This window comes from Rhinopithecus roxellana, chromosome 11, assembly GCF_007565055.1.
Source record: "Rhinopithecus roxellana isolate Shanxi Qingling chromosome 11, ASM756505v1, whole genome shotgun sequence".
In the NCBI taxonomy this organism is placed as follows: domain Eukaryota; kingdom Metazoa; phylum Chordata; class Mammalia; order Primates; family Cercopithecidae; genus Rhinopithecus; species Rhinopithecus roxellana.
The window spans coordinates 63,342,190-63,361,173 of NC_044559.1; the positions used below are offsets into that span (position 1 = coordinate 63,342,190).

Here is an 18,984-nt window from a genome sequence, read left to right on the forward strand (position 1 = left end):
ATGCCTGTGGTCTATGGGCCATACTTAGAAAAACACTAATTAGACACACAGAAGCCAGAGGGCCCCCATAAAACCAGCCTGAATGGATTGAGTGGTTAAGAGCATAGTCTTCGTGTGCATTTCCGAGAGTCAGGCACCCTGAGTTCAGATTCTGCCTCCATGACCATCTGTTTGATGTTGGGCAAATTACTTGACTTCTGTAAGACCCAGTTTTATTTTAAATAAAATGGGGACAATATTTCCCGTCCTTTTCTTTCTTCTCTTTCTTTCCTTTCTTTCTTTCTTTCTCTCTCTCTCTCTCTCTCTCTCTTTCTTTCTTTCTTTCTTTCTTTCTTTCTTTCTTTCTTTCTTTCTTTCTTTCTTTCTTTCTTTCTTTCTTTCTCTCTCTTTCTCTCTTTCTTTCTCAATTTCTCTCTTTTCTTCTTTCTTTTCTTTTCTTTCTCTCTTTCTCTTTCTCTCTTCCTTTCTTTCTGACAGGGTTTCACTCTGTTGCCCAGGCTGGCATGCAGTGGTGGTGCTATCACAGCTCACTGGAGCCTCAACCTCCTGGGCCCGGGTGATCCTCTTACCTCAGCCCCATGAGTAGCTGGGACTACAGGTGCATGTCACCATGCCTGGCTAATTTTTTGTATTTTTTTTAGAAACAGGGTTTTCCATACTGCCCAGGCTGGTCTCATACTCCTGGACTGAAGTGATCAGACTGCCTCAGCCTTCCAAAGTGCTGGGATTACAGGCATGAGCCACCATGCCCAGTCCAATATTTCCTATCGTTTAGAATTATTTTGAGAATAAAATGAAATAATGTATGTCTGGCACATTATTTGATACAGAATAGGTGCTCAATACATAGTTGTAATAGCAATAATTATTGCTTCTGAAGGTGATATTATTATTGCTGCCATAGAGTTGCACCAGAACTAAGCTATATTAATCTGTATTAATTTAGATATCAATATATTATATTACTATACAGTAACAAAACAGATTAGCAGGAAGGGTGTATTTTCTAAAATAATTTGAAGATCTGTATTTTATAAGTAACTGTAAAAGGAAGCCCTCCTGAATAATGTTCCCCTTGGTTGTTTTTGCAAAGTTGTTTTCTGCTTTAAATTTAAGTAGTTTCAAAGACAAATAAGAAATACTCATAATCTTTTTCTCTCTACAATGTTCACAATTTTTTAAAAAGTTTAAATAATAATGTCTGTCTTGTGATAAAGTAATATTGGATATAGAAAATTTAGAAAGTGTGAAAAACACTTTAAAAATGAGAAAATAATCATCTAACTATAATTAAAATTTGATGTTTAGGCTTTTTTTTTTCTATTATGGTTCGTGTCATCATTGAACTCAAAATATATGCACAATTTGAATTCTGTTTTTCCGTATGTATTATGTAGCAGGAATTTTCACATATCACACATAAACATAATATTAATGACTAAATAATTCCATTTTTCTCACCCATAATTTAGGTCACCAGTCTCTTACTTTGGGAAATTTTACTCTCTTAATATATACAATAAGAAATAATTTTATACCAAGTGTTTATATGTACATCATTTTTCTTTTAGATAGATTCCTGAAAACAAAATTACTGAGTGAAGGTTATGAATACTTTTAAATTTATAAGACATGTTAACAATTTTTTTTCATAAAGGTTTTGCCAATGACTAACTCCACCATCAGAAAAAAGTACCAATCTATCTAACAACTACAGATACTAAATGTGCTTTGATTAATTTATTGGCCATTATATTTCTTTTCTACAAATTATCTATTCCCCCTTTTGTCCAGTTATCTACTGGAAACTTGATTGATTGTTTTCTCTGTTCCTTTCCATTCATTCCCTCCTTTCTTCTTTCCTTCCATCTTTTCTTTTCTTACTAAAAAGTCATTTTAGATTTTTCACGGAATGAATGTTGTATAATTCAGTATTCTACTGGTTAAAGCACAGCCTAGAAGTATGTTTCTGCTCTCTCTCACAGCAGTGTTATAAAAAGATTACACCAAATTTCACTTCATAGAATTTATCTTTGATGACAAATATATTAAATTTCCTTTCCCAGGCAGATCCCAAATGTGGCAGCTTTTAGTAGCAGCATGCTGGATGCTTCCTCTTGGATCTATGTATGGTTGTGATAAGAAAGGAAACAACGCAAATCCTGAAGCTAATATGAATATTGTAAGTCATTTATTAAGAAAAAATGCTAAAATGAGGAATTATTCATATTTCAGCATTTGAAATACAACTGGGGTGTCTTCTCAGTTTTCAACAATTCCTCCAGTGACTAAATCTGTGTTTCTTCTCCTGTTTCTTTATATGGCTAACTAATCTAAGAATTAAAAGATCTGACCCAAGTTGGGGCAGTAATATTCCATCTCCTAGTTTGAACTACCATCCAGTGGTGGCTTCCTAAAGAGAAGGTTCATGACTTAATACGGATGATCTCTATAGAGTATCTTTGAGTTTTCCCTGAGGTTTTTCATAGAGAAGTTTCTTTGATTTTGTGAACTATTCCAATGCACTTTTTTGGTTTAATAAGCCAGTGTTAGTTTCTTTTGTTTATTACCGAAGTGTTTTAACATTCAGGAATTCATATCAGAAGTGGAATGGAATAGTGTTAGGCAAAGAAAAAAGGCCAAATGACAAATATCTACTACAGAATTCATTCTGATAATATACTCCATTTTCCTATATAAACAGTGCACAATTGCTTTCCTATACCATACCCAAGTTGTATTAGAACCATAAAAATAATGAAACTGCCAAAGTTTTTTTTCATTAGTATCTCTTCTTGTTTCTCTCTCCAAAGTATCCAGCAAGTACTGTTGATCTCCTACCACACTGTTGAACTCACATAATTTTTCTCTCTCTAGTATAAGTGATTTTTTAGCTTTTAATCCTTCTATAATGATAATAAGAACAACCATCTATAAAGCACTTATGTTAGGCATTGTTCTACACATATTACATATAATCCTCACAATGTCACAGTCTGTCTCCAGAGCCTGGGCTCTTCCCCGCTGCTCTATGTAGCCCATAATTTATACATGCATCTCTGTTTCTGACTTGGGAAAATGCATAATCCTTTGATAAAGGCATAAGCTTTGGAGTTAAACTTACTTTAGCATTAATCTTATTTTTATCTCTTCCTAGCATATAATCTTGGACAAATTGTTAATCTACCTGAATGTCAGTTTTCTCAACTGTAAATGGTACAATTCTATCTCAAAGGCCTCTTATAAAGTTAATGAGACAAGGAATGTAAACCTCTATGCAGAAGATAACTAATAATCACTACTTCTCCTCTTCTTTGTGTATCTGTGGGTGGGGTATCTTCTCTGACCCCTCTAGGCTCACTCTTTGTTCTTTAACACCTTTCTCTCTGCCAAGAGGCTGAACTGTAAGGACAGGTCAACAAGCAACCTTGTCTTTTGGTTTTCAGTTCAATTCAGCCAATGGACATTGTGAGCAGAAGATGGAAAGAAATAGGCCAGTAAGGTTTGATTTTTTATTGCCCTGGCTTCCTCCCTGTGAAGTCAACTTAGACAAGCTGTCTTCCTTAATTTGGTTATCTCAGCTTGACTTTCTCCTTTTGGCTTCCGGTAACTGCTTCCTCCCCTCTTCTTTTAAGTCTGTTTGGTAATAGTTCACTTGTTATTAGCCACAGGGTACTCCACAATTCCCTGTGGTTTCCCTCATTAGATGACCATATAGCTTTTCATCAGAACAAACTAGGGTGCTTTAATAATACCAGGCCAACAGGCAAAACCAGAAAGTGTCCCGAGCAAACAAGAATGTAAGGTCACCCCACCCAGACTTACCTATGCCTCTTTATGTAACTCCTAGAAATCCCTTTTAAATTATACTCATAGGAATATTACATGCCGTCAGAGCACACAGAGTGATAAGCAGTAGGTGCAATTTAAAGTACTACATTGTGGCCAGGCATGGAGGCTCACACCTATAATCCTAGCACTTTGGGAGGCCAAGGCAGGGGAATGAATGCCTTGAACTTAGGAGTTCAAGACCAGCCTGGGCAACATGGTGAAACCCCATCTCTACAAAAACATACAAAAAATTTAGCTGGGCATTGGGGCAGGTGCCTGTACTTCCAGGTACTTGGAGGACTGAGGTGGGAGTATCACTTGAGCCCAGGAGGCGAAGGCTGCAGTAAGCCAAGATCACGCCACTGCACTCCAGCCTGGGGAACAGAGTGGGACCCGTCTCAAACAAACAAACAAACAAAGTACTATATTGTAATGCATGTGTAAAAATTAAGAGATTATAAAATGAAGGTATATATTTCCTTTCCTCTTTTTAGAGCCAGATTATTTCTTACTGGGGTTATCCTTATGAAGAGTATGATGTCACAACAAAAGATGGTTATATCCTTGGAATTTATAGGATTCCAGATGGAAAAGGATGCCCAGGGAGTACAGGTATTATTTATTTTATTATGAAAGGAAAAATACTTAAAGTAGAGGTACTTAAATGTCCTGGGAGAAGTCAAACAGTTTCTGTTCTGAAATCCTTAGCTGTCCTTTCCATTAGAGGAGAAAAATCATCACCCTCCACCTCTCTGTTTAATTAGTGTAACTTTGAAGTTTTAAGTCACTTTTATATACACTATTTATTTGGTCACTCCTTTTCTTCATGACTTTGTCTTCCTACCAAGCAAACACCAAAATACATCGTGTTCTTACCCTAGTGATACCACTGTCCCATTTTGAAAATCAGAAACCTAGGGGTTATTCTTGATACCACCTTCTCCCTCACCTTCTACTTGCAACCTAACATTGCCATCTATCAATTTTGCCTTCTAAATTTCTCACTAGTCTGAAAACTTTCAGCTTCAATAATTATTCAAACCCAGGTTTGGATATAATGTCTTCAACTACTATGATGCCTTCTCACTGGTATTAAACTATTTGTAGTCAGTTCTGGACCCAAGTCTGTGTGATTTCATGGTTTAAAGTAAATATTACCCTATTAGCTCCCACCTAGCAACAGCTTCTCAGCTTGTCAAATCTCCATCTAGTTGAGCCTACCTGCCTTCATTCCAGCCTCCACCATGTCCATCAGGGTGACCTAGAAGTCCGCCTTCAGCAGCTGTTGGTACAGGAGCATACCCAGTGCTTGCATCAGTTCCTCGAGCTTCTTTCAGGTGGGCAGCAGCTTTCTGAGTGGCCTGGGCACCAGTATGGGTCTGGGTGAGGTCTATGCTGGGGCTGGTGGTATGGGAGGCATCACAGTTATCACTGTGACCCGGAGTCTGCTGAGTTCCCTAAAGCTGGTGGTGGATCCCAACATCCATGCTGTGAACACCCAGGAGAAGAAGCAGATCAAGACCCTGAACAACTTTGCCTCCTTCATTGACAAAGTGTGGTTCCTGGAGCAGCAGATCAAGATGCTGGAGACCATGTGGAGCCTGCGGCAGCAGAAGACAGCTGGGAGCAACGTGGACAACATGGAGAGCTGCATCAACCACCTTCTGTGGCAGCTGGACACATGGGACCAGAAGCTGAAGCTGGACGTGGAGCTTGGCAACATGCAAGGACTGGTGGAGGGCTTCAAAAGTACCAGGATGAGATCAATAAACATACAGAGATGGAGAATGAATTTTCCTCATCAAGAAGGATGTAGATAAAGCTTACAAGAACAACGCAGACCAAGTAGTCTCGCCTAGAAGGGCTGCCCCAGGAGAATAGAAGATCCGTGAGCTGCAGTCCCAGATCTCGGTCACATCTGTGGGCCTGTCCATGGACAATAGCTGAGTCCTGGACATGGACGGCATCATCTCGAGGTCTCCGCCCAGTACCAGGAGATCGCCAGCCGCAGCTGGGCCAAGTCTGACAGCATGCACCACCAGATCGAGTATGAGGAACTGCAGGCCCTGGCTGGGAAGGCTGAGAATGAGCTGTATCGCAGGAAGAGGATCTTTCAGATGAACCGAAACATCAGCCAATTCCAGGATGAGACTGAAGTCCTCAAAGGCCAGAGAATGCAGAGCAGCGTGGGGAGTTTGCCCTTAAGGACTCAACGCTTAGCCTGCAGAGCTGCAGGCCGCTCTGCAGCGGATCAAACAGGACGGGGCACCGTAGCTTCACCGGAACCTGGAGCTGATGAATGTCAAGCTGGCCTTGGGCATCGAGAACGCCACCTACAGGAAGCTGCTGGAGGGCAAGGAGAGCCTGCTGGAGTCTGGGACGCAGAGCAGGTGTATCCATAGGAGTACCAGCAGCGGCTACCCAGGTGGACTGGGCGCGGCCTCACAAGCTCTGGCTTTAGCTGTGGCCTGGACTCCTTTCAGTCCAGCTTTGGCTCTGGCAGGGGCTCCGGCTCTTTCAGCCGCACCAGCTCCTGCAGGGCCATAGTTGTGAAGAAGACTGAGACCTGTAATGGGAAGCTGGTATCTGAGTCCTCTGATGTCCTGCCCAAGTGAATGTCCACGGCAGCACTTCTCAGCTTACCCTTCCTGTGGCTGCCCCACATCCTGCTGGGGAGGCAGCTGTGCAGGGGAGCATGGGCAACTGGTGACCCACCCACCTGACGCTCAGCCCTAGCTCTCAGCCTAGAGGGATAGTTTACTGCCTAGAGTACACCACTTGCCCTTGCCTCTAATTAAAAAATCAATTCTATTTTTTTGTTGTTTTTTTTCTAAAATAGAGCCTCAGGTATCCTCAGGAATCTCTGCAAAAAAGACCCTATTCATTCCTATCAGTTCTGTGCTTAAACTTCATTAAAGGGTCAATTTTAGCTCCCTACAATGCAGGTGGCTATCCATAGGTGGAAAAAAGTGAGCATTTCATTCTCCAGAAACTATTTGCTTTTGTTTTCTTCTCTCTCTTCTTAGTTCATTTTATACTTTGGCAGGTCGAATAACAAAACTTCTCAATATCAGAAAGACTACTTATTTAAAGAAAAACTAGATTTTTAAAAAGAGTGGAAGATATAATGGTGTTGCTGGCTTTACAGAGCCAATCATTTCCCAAAATAACTCCATAATTACAAATAACTTCGTAAATACTCGAGAGAACTTTTAAGTCTCTCCAAGCTTTTCTCTTGTCATTTCTATCACATAGTCGCCAAAATGCATGAGACAAAAAGCTGTACAATGAGAAACTGTCTCTCTAATCTGAGATCCCTGGATCTGTCTCAGACTCAGATCACAGAGGCCTGATGATACTTAACTATTTAATGGTACTTAACTTTGGCAAAGTCAGTAACACCTCTTCTTTCCCTCTATTCCAAAAGGTGGAAAAATGGACATAGACTCTTAGTTCCTTGGTCCCGGTGGCTGAAGGCTCTCTGAGAGTACAACTTACTCTCAGGAAGCCACTCTAGCTCCAAAAGTGACCTGAGGTAGGGTCCTGAGATACCAACACAGCATCAGAAACCATTTATAAAGCAGAGGAAAAACCTATTCACTTCTTTCCTCTCTTCTCTCTTTTTCAACACTTTCTCACTTCCTTCTTTTTCCTTTCTCTTTCTTAGTTAAAATGTCCCTATTTGACATTGGGAATAGGATTTTTGTATCATATTAACAATTTTAAACTATAAAGTTCTACTTATATCCTTGTTTTTTGCTTTCTAACAATTCAAATGAAATGCAGCAGTGCCTATAAAACTTACCATAGTGCTTGACATTCAGTCAACAAATGGCATTTTAATTACTTTTTATTATTTTGAAAAAAAATTAAATTTTTAATCAGATGAGTCTTGAAAAATATAATGCTATTAATATAAATAACAGTAATAGAGCTAATATTTACTGTGCCAGATGGCCTTTTATATGTTTAAGTTCTCACTGAATTCTTATAAATACATTAGGAGATAGCATTTGTTATTATTTCCCATTATACAGATAGGTTAACTGAGGCACAAAGGAGTTCATGCATATCAGAAGGGATTTTGAACTAGGGCAATCTAACTTCCACACGTAAATAATACAATACATTATATATAACCCTTTACAAATGAGAAAATAAGACAGAGAGAACTTAAATAACTTACCCAAGTAAGTAGCTCAGAAGGGACTAGATCCCAGATTTGCCTGGCATCAAATTGTACCTCTTACCCTTTCTTCTATACTACAGAAATTCAGGAATGAGATTTTTCTTGTAGACACTGAGGAAGTTCAGACATGAAATTCTTGTTGCCTGTGTTTTGCAGCTCCAAAGCCTGCTGTGTATTTGCAGCATGGCTTAATTGCATCTGCCAGTAACTGGATTTGCAACCTGCCCAACAACAGCCTGGCTTTCCTTCTGGCCGATAGTGGCTATGATGTGTGGTTGGGGAACAGCCGAGGAAACACTTGGTCCAGAAAACACCTTAAATTGTCGCCCGAATCACCAGAATACTGGGCCTTCAGGTAAGGAGAAACCTATTAACGAATACAGTGTGTACTTTGCTCATGTATATGTATGAACACCTAGTGATTTTTGCCCTTTTTCTGTCCAAATGCACCCAGTGGAATCTACAAGAAGGAAACAAACCTTTCTTTCTCTACCCAGACTTTCTTCACAGGCTCTAAAGAACTGTCATTATTATTGCATGACTGTCTTAGAATTCCTGCCTCCTTCCTGGTATCTGTGTGTGGGTGAGTGTGTATATGTATGTTCTGGGGGAAGTAAGAAGAGAGCCTGATTACAGAATGGCTAAGCAACAGCGTTGCCAGCAGCAGTGCCAGGGGTTGCTGTCTGCTTCAGAAGCTATGCCTACCTGGTTACAGGAGCAAACCCATGCACTGGCATAGGAGCTAAGAACCATGCCTTGGAGGTCATGAAAACCCTGTGTTCCTTGGCTTCATTGCCAGCCTTCTTTCTGGAAAGCACTGGCATTTCCTAATTCTATACCATAATCCATTGCACCCTTGCAAATGACTAGAACATTTCCTAGGTAAGTATTTATTAAACTATATACAGGATCAGAAGTAACTGAGGTCATTGTTAAATATGCGGATTACTGGGTCTCTTCCCAGGAAATTCTGATTCAGTCAGTTGGCTGAGGTCTGCAAATCTGTTTGCTTTATTATTCTTTTAGATAAGCATTCCAGGTAATTGCTCTTTTCAGAGGAGCTTGGTAAATCTGTTATAGAATTAAGTGAATGTGACTAGCCTTGCAAGAAAAGCATGAGTAGGCCTTGACAAATCAAATTTTTCTGATTTCAGTTTCTTAAAAATGTTGACTTGAAATCAAGGTGTTGCACCCTTTATAGTTGCATAGATGCCTAATATCATATATTGACACTACTCTTATATTTAACAAAATCAAAGTATTTATGTTTTCACCGAATGTGTTTAAATGTTCTAGGCCTAACAATGAGATGACTTTTCTAATTTGTTATTCTTTCTTTTTGATAGTTTGGATGAGATGGCTAAATATGACCTTCCAGCCACAATCAGTTTTATCATAGAGAAAACAGGACAGAAGCGACTCTACTACGTGGGTCACTCACAAGGCACCACCATAGGTGTGTCTGGGGCAGATGTGATCAGAGAATGTCAGGGGCTCTTCTTGCATATTCATGGAAGGGGGTCAGTATTTCTTCTGTCTGTGCAATCTCTAGCTTGGGGGCTTGACTTGGGAACCATTTCCTCTGGCTAATTTCTGAAGAGTAAATAAAATAAGAATGACAATAGGGAATTTTCCCTCAATACTAAATTTGGAGGTTGAGAGATAAGCCTGAAAGAGGGAGAATTATTCATATACTCGTTTGTGTGACCGACAAACATTTGTCAGACACTGTTATATGCTGAGGAAGCAGAGATAAATATGGTATTCATTCTTTCCTTGAAGATCTCACAGTCTAGTGAGGGACACTAGAAAGAAAGCAGAGATTACAAAACTCAGCGATTGTATGCTACAATCAGTATGACTTGTAGTCGCCAGGGAGGCATTGGAGTAGGCCAGATGTGGGTAGGGCTATTTTGGCAGTGTTATGAGGCCCATTTGTCCCCTTACTGTTCTCACTTTGGCTAGAGGCCTTAACACTACCAACAGAATTTCCATCAGTCTGTTTTCTACATCTTAATTATAATCAGGATTCTGGTGTAAAGCAGGTTTGTACATACTTGTACTGTATCACACATCTTACATACATTCTCTCATCGGAAACTGCAAACATCTGAAACCACTATCATCCATGCTCCATAAATGGTTGAACTGAGGAATCTGTTCTAATGGTGATATTCCCAAGTAATATCTTACATTTCATATATTTAATAAAGATTACAGACACAAAGTTTATAAAGGGTCAAATGCATATAACTTACATACATTTGACTTTTATAAAAATCATCCTATAAGGATTTTACCATTCACACTTACAGACTGAGAAAACCGAGACTCACACAGGGGAGTAAATAGGAAGTAGGAAATAGGAATTAAATAGGAAGCCAAATTTACAGCCCAGTTTTGTCTGATACCAGGACTATCGTCAAGCTGGAATGGGCTTTGGAGTTTACCTAGACATGCCCCACAGTAGATATTTGAACCCTCTCTCCTTGCACTCCCCAGGGACAGGAAACACTTTATTCTGAATTAGCCAATTCCACCCTTGAGAAATTGAGAAATTCTTCTCTACAAATGGTAATAATTCTATGTTGTTTTTTGTTTTGTTTTTAATATGGCTACATTTACTACAACTTACAATGAACAAATAATTATGTGAAAACTATGAACTAGTGTCTTCTTCCATTTCAGCTTTTATAGCATTTTCTACAAACCCAGAACTGGCTAAAAGGATTAAGATATTTTTTGCACTGGCTCCAGTTGTCACACTGAAATACACCCGAAGTCCTATGAAAAAACTAACATCTCTTTCCAGGCAAGTAGTCAAGGTATGTGACTTCCCAAGTTTTAATCTGAAATAACTAAAAGTAGCTTTATTTCCACTGATTTCAACAGAAAACCAATGACATTTTACAAACTTCTGAGAAAATAATAGGTATTCAAGATAATCCGTGTAAGTTCACTGATGATGTACGCAATCTTATTAGCAGAGTTCAGGGAACTCCCCCTGTTGCTAATCTACCCTACTTTCTTCAACTATGTCTAGAAACGTGTCTCCTGTATCATTCCTCAACCACAGGTAGAGAGAGCTTATTTGATTGGTTGGTTTGTTGAATTTAGTGGATTAAATATTTTTGGTGATCCCTAATTTTTTAGGGACAGTAGCAGTTGAGTTCACAGCATGGAATCAGATGGTGTGGGTTTGAATCTCATTTGTATGATTTGCGAGCTGAGTAAATCTGGTCAAGACCTTAAGTGCTCTTCATCTGTAATGTGGGGATAATAAAACTTCTCACTCATAGGGCTACCATGAGGACAATGTGAATTAATACAGCATATCCTTTAAAACAATGTCTTGCATACTGTAAACCTCTAATAAATGTTAACAATTGTTTTGGCTATCATTAGTTTTATAGAACGTACCCTCCTCCATCACTAAATGCCCAACCTTGTTGCATTTCCTGACACTTTACAGGCTGTCATTCTGACAATTCCGAAAACCCAGGCAAAACTCTGGGCCCCCGATCTCCTCTAGTTGACAGCTAACTAATCTGATCGTTTATCTAGTCCAGGTGAATTGCATTGCATGGGTTGGTGTGTTTTCTTCTTGTATTTTAACATGGGCTTCTCCCATGGTAATAACTCCCATGGTGGTGATTGTACAGTTCAGTGATTTCAATGAAAGCAGATGAAAGTGAAACAATTCTGATAGAAGCCCAAAGATTTACAGAAGATTCCTGTTGAGAGCTAAGCAAATTAGTCTGTGGTGATTGAAGTGCCTATCTATACATCCCAGAAAGACAGGTAACAGAAAAACCACCTGAAAATAACAAAACATGCTTACATTGCCTGTTGGTACCTGGGCCTCTTATCCCATTGAGACTTCACTCTGGCCTGCTCCTGCTATTAAGTAAACAATGTCAGACTGTTTGCTAAATTATTTCAGTATTCCCACACAATTAAGAGATATTTTAGGACAGTGGGATCTTTCCATTCCTCTTCATTTGCACAGCTGTCTTCAAACTTCTGCATTCCCTGATGTGTGTAGGATGTGGTATACAAGTTAATTCAGCCAAAAGATATCTAAGAGCTCCTATTTCAAGGCCCTGGCATTAGGAAACAGCTATGTCTACAAGGAAACTTTTCAGCTCATTGGTATAAGTAAAAACTAGGGTGTATGTGAGAGTAGAATGGGATTCAACTAAGGAGGTATTAGGAAACAATGGAAGGAAGCAGTGTCATGTCTAGGAGTTTAGACTTTGTTCTGTTAACAATGAGAGGCCATTGAAGAATATTAAATAGAAAAGTGGCTTGATCAAATTTGTAATTGTAGAAAGATTGCCCTTTCTAAATTATTATTTTATTTATTTATTATTATACTTTAAGTTCTAGGGTACATGTGCACAACGTGCAGGTTTGTTACATATGTATACATGTGCCATGTTGGTGTGCTGCACCCATTAACTCATCATTTACATTAGGTATGTCTCCTAATGTTATCCCTCCCCACTCCCCAAACCCCACAACAGGCCCCGGTGTGTGATGTTCCCCTTCCTCTGTCCAAGTGTTCTCATTGTTCAATTCCCACCTATGAGTGAGAACATGCGGTGTTTGGTTTTCTGTAGGGACATGGATGCAGCTGGAAAACGTCATTCTCAGCCCTTTCTAAATTATAACTCCAATAGAGTAACTATAGTACCAACAGAAGAACTGCCACATATGACCTACTAATTCCTAGTAGAAATTCCAGTATTATAATGACAGAGCAAAAACTTTGCTAGGTAAACTCAGAGAAAAGCAAGAATACTTCTAGCTGTTGGAATCACAACAGACTTTTTGGATAAGATGGCATTTTAGTTTGCACTTAAGGATAACATTTCAATATCGGTGTGGTATAGAAAGGCTTTCCAAAACAAGAGGGAAACATGAGAAACATTGAAATGGTGAAGCTCAGGCCATGGAAAACCACACATAACTCACTTTACTGGAGTTTTATATTAGTATTAGTAAAGGAGAGTATGAGAAATCATGTTGGAAATGTAGAGGCAGATTATAAAGGGATTTGAGTGCCAAATTAATGAGTTTGGAATGTATTCTATAGGTAATTGGGGAGCATGGAAATACTTGCACAGAGGAATGACATGCATAATGCCCCTTTTTAGAAAGTTTCCTCTGGGAACCAAACGTAAGCAGATGGGGGTAAAGGACATCAAGAAGAGTGAAAGATTAAGAGAATAATGATGGAGTTATTGTTAACACATCAGTTGATAGATACTGGGGATTGGAACAAGAGCTGTGCAACAAAAAATAATCTATAAGATATGACAATGAAATGATAGACAACGTTTAGGTATGTTTTTGACTTTTTGAGGAAGGGGCTTTCTTTCTCCTCTCCTCTCCCATCAGCCAGATGCTCACAGGCATACTTGGTGAAAGGGTTCCTTTGAGGAAGGGGCTTTCTTTCTCCTCTCCTCTCCCATCAGCCAGATGCTCACAGGCATACTTGGTGAAAGGGTTCCTTTTTTATAGGAGCTTCTGGACTGAGACAACCTTTTTTCTCTCTCTGATTAGCACTTCCTTTTTCATTGATGCTGCCAGTATTTTCAATTGCTCCATTTCTATTACATTCAACTCAATTCATGAGAGTTGAATTGAATTGAATATAGAGGATAAAGATTTAAGTCAGACAAAACTGGGTTCACATTCTGCCTCCGCCTCCTGCCAGTTGTAACCTTGGACAAGTTATTTAACCATGCTAAGCCTCAATTTTCACATTGATAGAATGAGTAGAGTTTGTCAAGTTGAGAAATTCATTCATCCATTTCCCCTTTCTCACATCCCATTTTGCCCCTGGACATTTATGCCTTTGTGTTCTTGTCATTCTACTTTCTTTCTGACTTACAGATTGCTTTGATCCTTTGCTTGTGACATGTCTCTACAACATTAAAGATTGTTAGTACTGTCTCCATTTCTTAAAAGAAGAACTTGAGGCTCAGAGAGGCTAAGCAGCCTGTCCCAAGTCACCCAGCTAATGGATGGCAGAGCCAGAATTTGAACCCAGATGTGACCAGGCAACCCAACCAATGGTCTTTTTTATATGTGGTGGTTTTTCCGCTTTTTCAATGCCAACCTGAGGAAGCTAGTGAACAAGGGTGACCCGCTCAGTGGGCTGTTGAGGGCTGAATCCAGCCCGTGTTCTGCTTAGCAAGCCATGTGCCCTGGCATAGGGCCATGTTGCCATAAAGAGAGGTGCCTTTTCTAATTCTCACACATACCAAAAAAGCTACTAGAAGGAGACTGGCTCCCTGCTGTTATGTGACAAACATGCCTCCTCCAGAGCCAACTTGGAATTACATCTACAAGTTGGCATGTTTGCTACTCTGTACATGGGTGCTCTCCTACTGGTTGGCCTCATTAATATCCTCTCTTTTAGGTTAGGGTAAAGGAGAAATTATTCACCTTTGGGTAAATGCATAGTAATTTTGCTGAGTCACGGGATATTGAGGTAGAGTGGAGTCAGAGAATGTCCTGCTAATTTACTCCGTATTTGGGAAAGCCAACTCCAGGTTTCAGAACAGAGAACCAAGAATCCATTACGGTAGATGTCACCTGTTTCTTAACACTACATTTTCATTGTTGATTACTTTTATGAACTGGCTATTTTCTTTCACATGGATTTGTTTTGCCAAGCATGGATGACTAAGTTATTGATAAATAAAAATAAATTTGTTTACTGGTTAAAGTCAGATCCTGCCTTTTACTTCATTTATTCATTTGACAATCTATTTAAATTGTCACACTTGAAAACATGAAGTAAATGTCAACATTATTTTAAAAGATATGCTCATTTTATGAGTGTATGCTGCTACTATTATTAAATTATTATGGGGACATTTACACAGGAAGAATTACAATTTGGCAAGTTGAATTAATTATCTAGGGTATTATCTAAGTGTCCTAGTGATTGCGATAAAATGAAGAAGAGTCTGGAATCAATTAGATAATATGTATAAGGCTTATAATTACTTTCCAGACCTAAAGAGTTGAGAAGTGTGGTTTGAACTAGTTTAACATATTGTTGTCCTTCCTTTCCCTTCCCTTTTTCTTCTTCCTTCTCTTCTTCTTCCTCCTCCATCTTCTCTCCCTCTCCCTCCTTCCCTTCCTCTTTCCCTGCCTCTATCCCTCTCTTCCTCTCTTGGGCATGAAGCAGAGTATGAAATCTTGGTACTTCATATATTCCATTAATATTCCATGGAATATCAAATATTCCATTAAATAAAGAATGTATCTGCCTATATAAGATAATCATTTTTAAACTCAGAATTTAATAAGCTATGATCAGTAGGAATTTACTTGATCTAGTTTTCTAGATGTAGTATAAGATCTTAAAGTGAATTAGATTTTAAGTGAATAAATGCTAGTTATTACTGTTCTTCAGTTGTAATATCTGGTTAATAAAGAATTCCAGAAGAAATGTATGTTTATTTTTACTGTAAATGGGTGTTTCCAAAGTTTTAAGAACTAAAAAATATCTTTTTAACTTTATATCTAGTTTATTATGCTAAGATTATAAAACTAGTAGCTGTGAAGCAAAGGAACTCGCTGGCAACACTGCCTGAAATTCCACTAGTAAAGATTCATTTATGTGGGTTAAGCTTTTGTCTATAGAAAGAATTCATTAAAGGATTCCGGAAGGAATGACTCAAGTCTGTATGAGTCACTAATTATGACAGTAATTAAATTACATTAATTTATACTTTAATCAAATAATATTTTCATGTGTACTAGATGCTAGGAACTGCACTAATTGTCTTTTAAACATGACCTACTAACTTTACAACAGCCCTGCCTATTAGAACATTTTTCCATTTTATAGATGAGAAAATTTATAATAATAGAAATTTAAAACTCTCCTAAGGTATAGAATGTGTTTGAATCCAGAATGAAACACATGTATGCCTCACTTCAAAGCCTTACAAATTTCCTGTGGGAACTAGTTTCTCAAGGGGCATTCTAAAAAACACCCCAATTAAAGGTTTTTGGGAAAAGCCATTAAGAGGTGCATTGGAAGGTTTGCAAACCTAATAACAAGCCTCACGATTTCACTAAGGACCAACACTGAGCAGATGTCACCTAATACTGTGCAGTCCTTCTTTGAACTACCTCTTTCTCCACTTTTGATATCCACGTCTATAAGATTTGATGGTTTTAAATTATCTTGTAGGTGTTGTTTGGTGACAAAATGTTCCACCCTCACACATTGTTTGACCAATTCATTGCCACCAAAGTGTGCAGTCGGAAGCTATTCCATCGTATTTGCAGCAACTTCCTATTTACTCTGAGTGGATTTGATCCACAAAACTTAAATATGGTAAGTGTAAGTAATTGGGTCTGGGAAAACATTTGTTTTGTTGCACAGAGGTGATGAAAGTTCATTCTGGAGTATATGGCAACTGCAATTCGAGGTTTCCTTCTTGCTTTTGGAATGTAATCAGTACATTCATGGCTTCCAGTGAGGGTTGAGAGTCCACTTGCTTTCACAGGAGGATTTGAGAAGAAAGCTTTTCTGCCAACAATTCTCATCTCCTTTAACCTGAAACGTCCTTCACTTAGATAAAGGCTATGGTTTTGATATTTATCTTGCTGTGCTTGAGCCTTATGTCATACTCACTGAAGTAGAATATCAGGGGATGAGTCCAGACATTTATAGTTTTATTTTTACCAATTTTCCACTTTCACAGTTGATTTGGAAAGTTATTTTATGAACCACTTACTTCCTTAACCCAAAGGGATAAAAGGAGGGATGGTTCTTCAACAACAGCTACAAATTTATTGTTCAAGGGGTACCAAGAGGGATCAGTGTCAGGGTTCTTGTCAAGTAATGTCTAACTTAACTGAGATATTTTCCATGATGACCCAAGGAGTTGGGGGAGGGAGGAGGGAAAGAGAGGAGATGTGTTTGAAACCAGAGGTAGGATCAGGCTGAAGTTGGTCTCCACCTCTCTCACAGACTTCTGCCCAGAGCCTACTCTTCCAGTCAGTGGAAAGCACCGCTTAAAATTTTTCTTGCTTTCAAGAAAGATTTATAAAAGACTTTTTATGCCAAACATGTCTTAGCCACTGTCTTTCTACATTCCTCTCTCGCTTTCTCAATGTACAGTGGAAACTATGCTTGCCTATCACTTAGATGCAAGGATATATATAGGTGAAAGCATATCATGTAGATAGAGCTGAGTAAAAAGACCTTGAAACAAACACAAAAGAGTATATTTTAAAAGCACCCTCTCAGCAATATCCTAAAAGTTTGCTAAAGAAAGACATCACAAAATAACTCCCTTGACTATTCATTGGCTCTTGCTGTCCAAATGGACACCTTTTTTCAGATCACCTTTTGTCTTTCTGCCAAAAAGCAAGGCTTACAGAACATTACAGTACCTTCACGGACATTTGTTTCAAAGAACCATAACCAGGGGTGCATAAATAATATTGGTGGAACTTTGGAAAAATACACATGTCCAGAATTCAACCTTTGAGATTTTGACTTGTATTCAGTACATTTGGATAGCTTAATAAGTGAGATTACTTGGACTCGGGAAGGGGAACTTCACACACTGGGGCCTATCATGGGGAGGGGGGAGGGGGGAGGGATTGCATTGGGAGTTATACATGATATAAATGATGAATTGATGGGTGCTGACTAGTTGATGGGTGCAGCACACCAACATGGCACAAGTATACATATGTAACAAACCTGTACGTTGTGCACATGTACCCTAGAACTTAAAGTATAATAAAAAAATAAAAATAAAAAATAAAAAAATATATTTTTAAAGCCCTAAGATGTTTCCGATGCTTTGGTTGAAAATAACTCTTTTTATTTTAAAAACAGTGCAGTTGAAAATATGAGAGAATCAAGAGTTTATGTGCATGTTTTGTTTTTGTTCTTGTGTGTGTGTGTGGTTGTTTATCCATAAGATATCTAAATAAACTGACTGAATTAATTCTGCCACACAAACTTTCAGAGTCCTGTAGAATATTTACTACATTTTAAAATTCAGAAAACAAAAGGTAACATTCAGATCTATTATTAGCGCCTTAGGGTCAACAGCTCTCTTTGAATGTCCTTTGGGACTTAACATGGGGTGAAGGAGAGGATCACTGGGGTTTTTATCCTTTAATCTCCTATACCCTTGAACCTATGGGAGTTGAGTCTGGAAAAAGATTTCCTTTTCTTTGCCCATTGGGATGCCCCCTGTAGGTCTGAGGACAGGACAGAGTCGGTGGAGGAAAAAGTTCTTCTAAGATGGGCTTCTTTGGTTAATATGTCTTCAGATTATATGGTACATGTTTTTTCCTTAAAGAAAGGGAAAGAGGCTGGCAGCAGTGGCTCACGCCTGTAATCCCAGCACTTTGGGGAGGCCAAGGCAGGTGGATCACGAGGTCAGGAGATCAAGACTATCCTGGCTGACATGGTGAAACCCCGTCTCTACTAAAAATACAAAAACAAAATTAGCTGGGCGTGGTGGTGCGTGCCTGTAGTCCCAGCTACTCAGGAGATTGAGGCAGGAGAATGGAACCCAGGAGGTGGAGCCTGCAGCGAGCCAAGATCGCACCACTGCACTCCAACCTGGGCAACAGAGCGAGACTCCATCTCAAAAATAAAAATAAAAGTAAAAAAGGAAATAAAGAAAAGGAAAAGAGGAAAAGAAGAAACTTTTTAAATTTCTCTCAAATGTTTACTTGTGGTATGATGATATGATTAGCCTCTAAATGAGAAGTAATCTCTTTGCAGAGTCGCTTGGATGTTTACTTGTCACACAATCCTGCGGGAACATCTGTTCAGAATATGCTGCACTGGGCCCAGGTACGTGCTTCTGATTCCTGCTTGATGCACACATACCTCTGCAAGACCCTCAAGGAGTGCTCTCAGAGAGCTCACTGCAGGGTTCTGCAGGCACCTGCCACTG

At 39.0% G+C, this 18,984-nt stretch overlaps 1 protein-coding gene across 1 annotated transcript in view; it reads left to right on the top strand.

Moving 5' to 3' along the window:
- The first annotated feature begins 2,077 nt into the window (after positions 1-2,077).
- LIPK (lipase family member K) overlaps positions 2,078-18,984 on the top strand; it is a 29,791-nt gene continuing 12,884 nt past the window's right edge. The window contains exons 1-7 of the mRNA XM_010379616.2: positions 2,078-2,182; positions 4,326-4,443; positions 8,177-8,375; positions 9,367-9,476; positions 10,709-10,845; positions 16,242-16,388; positions 18,810-18,881. Of these exons, the coding sequence (XP_010377918.1) occupies positions 2,078-2,182; positions 4,326-4,443; positions 8,177-8,375; positions 9,367-9,476; positions 10,709-10,845; positions 16,242-16,388; positions 18,810-18,881 (888 nt within the window). The remainder of the gene's footprint in view (positions 2,183-4,325; positions 4,444-8,176; positions 8,376-9,366; positions 9,477-10,708; positions 10,846-16,241; positions 16,389-18,809; positions 18,882-18,984) is intronic.